Raw genomic sequence first — 7,589 nt, 5'->3', positions numbered from 1 at the left:
CTGGCTCTGGGCTTGCCCTGCGGGGCTGTGCTTTGGCGGCAGCAGCTGCGGCCCCCCTGCTTGCCATGTTGGGGAGTGTTTGCCAGTGTCGCCTCTTGGCGGCCCAGCATGCAAGCTCTGGGTGGGCAGCAGCACCAAACACTGCCCGGCACAGCAAGCGGGGGGCAGGCCACAGCTGCTGCTGCCACGGCACAGCCCTAATGGGCAAGCCCGGAGCTGGCACAGGGCCGAGGCTGGCAGTGGGGGTGGGTTACAAGCTGGTGCTGTGTGTGGGGGAAAAGCAGCACCTTGCCCTCCCTGTGGCCAGCACCCCGCACTGCAGCTGCTCGCAGCCCACGTGGGGCTGCCTGTGCCTGCTCAGGACAGCCCCGCACAGGCTGTGAGCGACTGCAGCAGGGAGTGCCGGCCAGAGGGCAGGGGAGGGGCCACTTTTCCCCACACCCAGCACCAGTTCCTTCCCTGCTGGCGAGGCGGGGGTCGGGGCTGCACGCTGCCCCCCGCCTGCACTATGGGGCTGGGGGGGCACTGGGAGCGAGCAGGTGTGGGAGCCAGCAGGAGCATGGGGCCCACACCAGTGTCCCGGGAACAGCATTGGCGGGGCCCAGAGCAGGGTAGCAGGAGTACAGGGTTCCGGCTGGCAGGGGCTCTATGGAGCTGGGCCAGCTCCCCCCTCTCCTACTTACCTGAGTCTCCGGCGCAGGGCAGCCATGTGGTCCTCTGCTATGGCTTCTGGCTGGGGGGCGGGGCTGGTTGGGCCCTGCTGTTGCGGGAGGTCGCTGGGCTTAGCCTGGGTCCTACTGTCCTTGGTTTCTGTCATTTTTGACAGGAACCAAGGACAGATCAATATTAATTTTCTAAATTTTTTAGGGGCCCTGCAGGCTGGATAGAATGGTCTCACGGGATAGATCCGGCCTGCGGGCCATATTTTGCCCATCCCTGGCTTAGACTTTTTTGGGGCTAATTAACAGGTCAGTTGGTAATGTCCCTCTGTTCCTTCCTTGGAAAAAGCTGTTTAAGAAGAGCTTGAACTAATGAGAGAGGCTTTTGTGTTGCTGATGGGCTGACACAGTGGTTTGCTGATAACACAGTGGTTTTATCAGCCCCCCTGCTGGTTTGCAACCCTGTCAAGTTTGCAGACAGGGAGAGGGAGATAGAGAAGCTCAGTATCATCGAGATGCATGCACTGCACACGCCACTTTGCCTCAGAGTGCTAGCTGGGGTCTGGCAACACTTCTGCCCCTTGAGCAGCGAACAGGGAAAAGCCTGAGATGGTGCAGGCCAGGGTGGGGGTTTAAATCCCTCCCTAATCAGAGTGTCCTGCTGGGGCCTAGCCTTGCCACCCCTCAGCTCAGCACTGTGGACAGGAAGGGAGGGCTGCTCTAGCGCCCCCCAGCTTGTAGCCTGAGCCAATGCAGACATGTGCCTGCATTTCTCGAATTAAATCAGTACAAGCTTTGCAGGTTAGACTAACCTCCAAATATTGAATCAATTCAGGCTCAGGCTTTTTGAATGTCTGTTCCTAGCCTAGAAGTACTTTATGAGTTGGTGCTGGAGAGGGATTGGGGGCTTATTTTGCTGATACTAGGGATGGTACAGAAAAACATGTAAATGTAATGTTCTCCTAACAAACCTCACAAGCCTACTGGTCTGTGTCATTGATGTGTACTCTAGTGCATCAGGCTAGAAGGGAGAGCCAGTAGGGATGTGTGAAAGGTTAAACGATTAACCAATAAGTGCAGTGATAACCGGTTAGCTTACCGGTTATCCTCTAGCTCAGGGCCCACGCAGTCTGGTAGGGAAGGGGGGGAAGGAATGCCACTCAGTGCCCCAGCAGGAGTCAGAAGGCAGCAGGGCAGGCAGGAGGGAGGGAGGAGCGAGGAGGGGTGTGGGGACTTGGACCCATAGCCTAAGAGGAAAACAGGGAGCAGTCTAATGATTCATCAGTTAAGCAATTAGCTGCTTTGTTCACAGGTTCTCCCTCCCTCTCAGCCCAGGGCTTCACGTGGGCTGTGTTGTCTGGCTGAGCTTGCCTCCTTCCCCTGCCCCTGCAGTCAAAGGGCCCTGGGAACTGGGAACAGCAGCTGTGTCTGAGCTGCTGTGTTGTGGGCTAATGGTTAAACTGATATAATTAGAGGTTAAGCAAATATTTTTAAATGGTCTATTCTTGAAGGCTTGTTGCTGTCATTACCTCCCGATAACATAACTGCTAGAAGACAATTAGATGTAAATGCTTTGAGGTTCCCTTCTCCCACTGTTTCGTCAGTTCAGAAAATGGTGAGCTTTTTTAACAGTTGCTCACCAACTTGAAGAAGGCTAATTGAAAGTCAACACTAGCAATGGTTATGTAAAAAGTTCAGTGAGATTGAATATATATCGCCTTGTCACAGACAAACATACAGGCTCTTTCTTACCAGGAGGACGTGCTCTAGGAGTTCCAAGTATCCCAAGGTACATTCTATTCCAAATCGCAGCGCTCTCTCTCGAACATCTTCACTCACATCTTGGTGATATGAAGCTTGCTATAGAGACAAAACAATATTAAAGCTAAAAAAGTATTCAAAGTGGGCGGTGGGGTGGGGAAGTCAGAGTAGATGCAAAAAGGACAGAAAAAAGTGATTTCTCTTAGGCTAGGGATAGAAGTTACACATAAACCAGTTTAAGTGATCAGAAACTGGTTTAAACTTGTAACAGAACGTAAGTTCAGTGTACATAAGCCAGTTTCAAAATGAATGAAACTAGTATATAAACCTGGTTCAATGTAGTATCAGACTTAACTGATTTGGGCCAAACCGGTTTATGGAACTTCTGTCCCAGACCCCTTCCTAGTTCAAGTTAAACCAGAGTCCTCCAGCATCCCAACATTTTGCAGCCCTAGGCTGAGTTGTGTTGTCTTAGGGTTACCATATTTCCAGTTCCAAAAAAGAGGACACCTGGCTGGGGAACAAAGAAGTGGGGGTGATGTGGGGGTGGGGGCATTTCTAACTGTTACAGTAAATGACAAGTGTCATTGCCTCAAATTTAATGAGAAACAAAAACATTAAGTAAATGCTGAAGTTCCATTCAGATGACGGACTGTGCTCCTGCTTTATGCAATGTCTGCTCTATCACTACAGTAAGCAGCAGGTTTTCTTTTTCTGTTGAAAAATTGCAAATTATCTGATAAAAAACCCGAATTCACTGATTAAAAACCCCCCAAACCTACATTTTCCCGTGATTAAATTGAAACACTACTATATATATATATAGTTGTCAATTTAACACAACGTTATATTTATTTATTTATAGAAGCCTACCAGTACCACAATCATTATAATAAAATAAATTTGAAATACCCTTTTTTTTTTAACTTTTTTTTTTTAACCAGAAAACCAGAGCTCCTCTGGCCTCTTTGCTCAACAAGGTGTGGGTCAGGCTATGGCTGTGTCCGCCCCCGCTGCTGCTTTGTAGTACCGAGCAGCCCCAAGTGATATACCAGTGCCCTGCCCCTGCCCATGGTGATGCCCCTCAGTCCCAATCCAAATTCTCCACTCCCCTCTGAGCTTTGCTTGTGCCCCGCCCCACAGCCGCCTCTGTCCTGTCCTAGGCTGGAGTAAGTGCAGCAGCTGCATCAGCAGCTCTGGCTCCTGTGGGTGGTGGTGAAGCAAGTTCAACCATCGCGCAGCCTGGAGGGTGGGGTAGGGGAGGCCTGTGCACCCTCCACCCTGGGCAGCATCTCCCTGCTACCCCATCACTCCAGCCCCCATGCCCTGCTGTAGCCCAAGCGCCCCACTACACACACACACAGTCCCCCCACCTTTCAGCTACTTGTATCCAAGTGCTTGGCTGGGGCAGCTCCCATACCCTGCCTGGCTGTCCATACCTGTATGCACACACAGAAACACAGCGACTCCTGCCCCGTCCCTATTCGCTGAAGTGGTATTGTGTTTTCCACGTTTTTCCATGATAAACTGAAAACTCAGATCTTGATTGAGAACTCAGCTCCAGATTGTGTGCTAGATATTCTGGGATCGGTAGTTCTACCTAGTGGCAGCCATCTTGAAAACAGACTGGGGTGGAAATCCTGAACATTCTGCCTGCATTTAAAAAACCTGCCTGGATGCAGCACAGCTGGCCAAAAAAGGACATGTCCAGGAAAACCCGGACGTATCATAACCCTATGCCATCTGCTCCAGAGAGCAGGGCTGGCCTCTACCCCTCTGCTCCCTAGCTGGAGCAGTGAGGGCTGGCTGACAAGGGGGTGGGGAACAAGCCTGACTGGGGATGCACCCTAGTCTACAGGGGTGGGGACTGCCCACCCAGGCAAACCCCAGATGGGGTCTGGGACAAGGGAGGCATGTTAAACACCCCTTCCCCTACTTCCCCTGCAACTGTGAACTACAAATCCCAGAGGCACCTGGAAGCAGAAAGAGGAATTGATGAGCAACCCTGCAGAGTCCTGCTGCTATAATTCTGGACTGCAAATCCCAGAGACCTCGGGGGCCACAAGAAGATGAAGTGAACACAGAGTCAGAGAGCCATGCTCTACTGGCTGTCCCCACCCGCCCAGCCCCAGCTTCTGGCCTGAGCCACTGCAGGCATGTGGCTACATTTCCTAAATAAAAGGTAAATGTTCGTTCACTTCTGTTTCAATTTAATCTTTGCTGCAGATGCTCTCCACACCGGCAGCAGCCAGCGCCAGCAAGACAAAGATAGCTCCGAGCAGGCAGGATCGCCCAGGGACCAACAGCTGCTGAAAAGCCCCACACCGGTCACAGGCAGCACAGGCGTGAGGGAAGAGACCTTGCTCCAAGAAGAGCGGGGAAAGGCATGGGGGATGGCGGACACTCTCCATAACGGAAGCATACATTGTGAGGAGTAAATTAACCCAGTAGAGAGGTATGCGAAGCTCTCATCTGGCAGAGAACGGATCAGTGTCGGGGGACGCAGCAGGGCACAAGCTCTAGGGCAGAGCCAGTATAATAAGGTAGTTCAGCCTGATTTTTTTTTTGCGTACCTGACTTTTCTTTTTCCCTTTCTCTCTCTCTCTCCCTGGCATCTTCAACTTTTGGTTTCCTTCTGACCTGTGCCCACTCCTCAGTTGTTTCTGGTTTTATTTTGTTATTTTACTTGCTTGCAACTCTTCACTGAGAGAGCCGGACAATGGCCATACATCAAAGGACCATCCGCAAGAAGCAACAGATGACTGACAGAGAGCAGAAGAGACCCGTAGGAGAGGGGAACATCTACCGGATCCAGGGTCCATTGAGAAGGCAAGGTGTAAACCTGATACCCGAGATTGAGTGATGGGCAAGAGTCATCAAGACCGGGAGGCCAGCTGCTCCAAGATCAGGAGGTCTGTCGGAGGAAGTGGTGTAGGGGAGGTGGAGCCCTGCGAATATCCATCAGGCAGAACAACCAACCTTGAGGGACCACCAATGGGAGACCCCACCACTGAAGAAACACCCAAAGTCATGGCATGCTGTCCCGAGGCGATTGGGGCCCCTGTCAGAGGTTGCATGAAGCCTCCCCGTGTTTACCACCAGGCACCCGTGCCAGGGCGGTATGTGAATGAATACTCGAAGAAAGATGGGCACAGCAATCGACAAAAGTAAATTCAGTGTGCAGCTAAATAGACAGAAGTGAGGGAACGGGACCTTGTGGATCATGACCTAGTGCACTGGAGATCTGGTTTCTACATAGAGCTTTGCAACTGGCCTGCTAGGTGACCTTCACTTCACCTCTGGTCCTGTGTTTTGTCATGTGTAAAAGAGAAGTTAGGTTATATTCCTCCTGTGTAAAGTGTTTCAAGAACTGCAGATGGAAAATACTATACAAGTGCTTGGCTATAATTCCATACGGGCTGAGGAGGGAGAGGAGGATCCAGGTAGTGAACCAAAGACTGCGGCGCTGGTGTCATCGGGAAGGCTTTGGCTTCCATGACCACAGTCCATTCTTTGGTGAGAGAGGCAGTGAGCTGCTAGGAAGGGATGGCCTCCACCTCTCTCCGCTGGGGAGGAGGCTCTTCTCAGCCAGACCTGCTCCACCAGGCTTTAAACTAAGCCCACTGGGGGAGGGGGAGGGGGAGGGGACGACTACCCACTGGGGGAGGGGGAGGGGGAGGGGACGACCCCCGGCCCCTGCTGGCCCACTGAGCAACTCTTGCAAAGCCAGCAGGTCAAAGCACTTAAGGGAGCCGACCCCTGCCCCAGCCCTAGAGCAAGCTGTGGGCAAGGCAAGGGCCCCCAAGGGGACACTTGCATGCCTGTACACCAGTGCCAGGAGCTTGGGGAATAAACAGGAGGAACTTGTCCTCCTGCTCAACACAAACAATTATGATGTCATAGGGATAACGGAGACCTGGTGGGACTCCACCCATGACTGGATCACATGTATACACAGCTATAACGTGTACAGGAGGGATCGAATGGACAAAAGGGGTGGGGGTGTAGCTCTCTATGTCAAGGAGAGCTCCGTGTCCCTACAGGCCGACAGCAGCACCCAGGGTGGATGACTAGAGACCCTCTGGGTTAAAATCTGTGGGTTACACAGCACAGGAGATACAATGGTGGCAGTCTACTACAGACCTCCCTCCCAGAATCAAGAGATTGACCTGGAGTTTGCCAGGGAATTGGCAGAGGCTGGATGCTCCCGGTCCATGGTTGTCATGGAGGACTTCAACTACTTGGACATCTTGTGGGAAGAGCGCTCGGCCAAATCTGAACGGTCGCAAAGCTTCCTCATGTGTGTGGATGAGCTCTATCTGACTCAAGAAGTCTACAGGCCAACAAGAGGCAAAGCGCTGCTTGACCTGGTACTGGCAAGCGGGGGCGACCTAATCAGTGACCTAACGATCAAAGGGAAGTTGGGTGACAGTGACCACGAGCTGATCACCTTCACCATCTGCTGAAAAGCTGTCAAGTCAGTCAGCAGTACAGAGGTCCTCAACTTCAGGAGGGCTGACTTTGACAAGCTCAGGAGACTTGTCGGTGAGGCCCTAAGGGACCATGACCCCAAAGGGACCAGGAAGAGTGGTTGCTCCTCAAGGGAGTGATCCTAGATGCATAAGTTAAGGCTACTCCATCTCAGAGGAAAGGCAGCAAGAGGGCACAGCAGTCCCTCTGGCTCAACAAGGAACTAGAGGTTCTCCTGTGTCTAAGAAGACAGACCTACAAAGGATGGAGGACGGAATTCATCTCCAAGGAGGAATACTCTGCACTGGTCCAGACCTGCAGGGAGCAAACCAGGAAAGCCAAGGCTGCGACGGAACTCCAACTGGCTACAAATATCAAAGACAATAAAAAGTCCTTTTTTAGATATGTACGGAGCTGGAGGAAAAGGAAGGGGAACATTGGACCCCTGCTAAACCAGAAGGGAGAACTGACAACTGACGCCCAGGAAAAAGCCAACTTGCTAAATGGGTACTTTGCATTGGTTTTTCACAAGTCCCATGGGACGCCCCAGCCCATTACGGGACAGGGACGCCTGAGTGAGGGTGGCTCCTTGCCCTCCATCAATGCTGACCTTGTGAAGGAACAGCTTGAGAGGCTGGACATCTTCAAGTCAGTCGGCCCCGACAATTTACACCCCAGAGTACTCAAGGAGCTGGCCTG

General features: G+C 52.2%; 1 protein-coding gene across 4 annotated transcripts in view; it reads right to left on the bottom strand.

The window, feature by feature from the left end:
* The window catches only part of TLN2 (talin 2), a 383,471-nt gene that overhangs the window by 33,671 nt on the left and 342,211 nt on the right, over window positions 1-7,589 (bottom strand). For all 4 annotated transcript variants that reach the window (XR_003095489.1, XM_025211171.1, XM_025211172.1 and 1 more), the window contains one exon: window positions 2,412-2,519. Coding sequence is in view for 3 of the 4 variants with exons in the window: in XM_025211171.1 (XP_025066956.1) it covers window positions 2,412-2,519 (108 nt within the window). In the remaining variant the exon portion in view is untranslated. The remainder of the gene's footprint in view (window positions 1-2,411; window positions 2,520-7,589) is intronic.

This window comes from Alligator sinensis, unplaced genomic scaffold, assembly GCF_000455745.1.
Source record: "Alligator sinensis unplaced genomic scaffold, ASM45574v1 scaffold291_1, whole genome shotgun sequence".
NCBI classification, from domain to species: Eukaryota; Metazoa; Chordata; order Crocodylia; family Alligatoridae; genus Alligator; species Alligator sinensis.
This window is presented reverse-complemented; position numbering and strand designations above follow the sequence as displayed.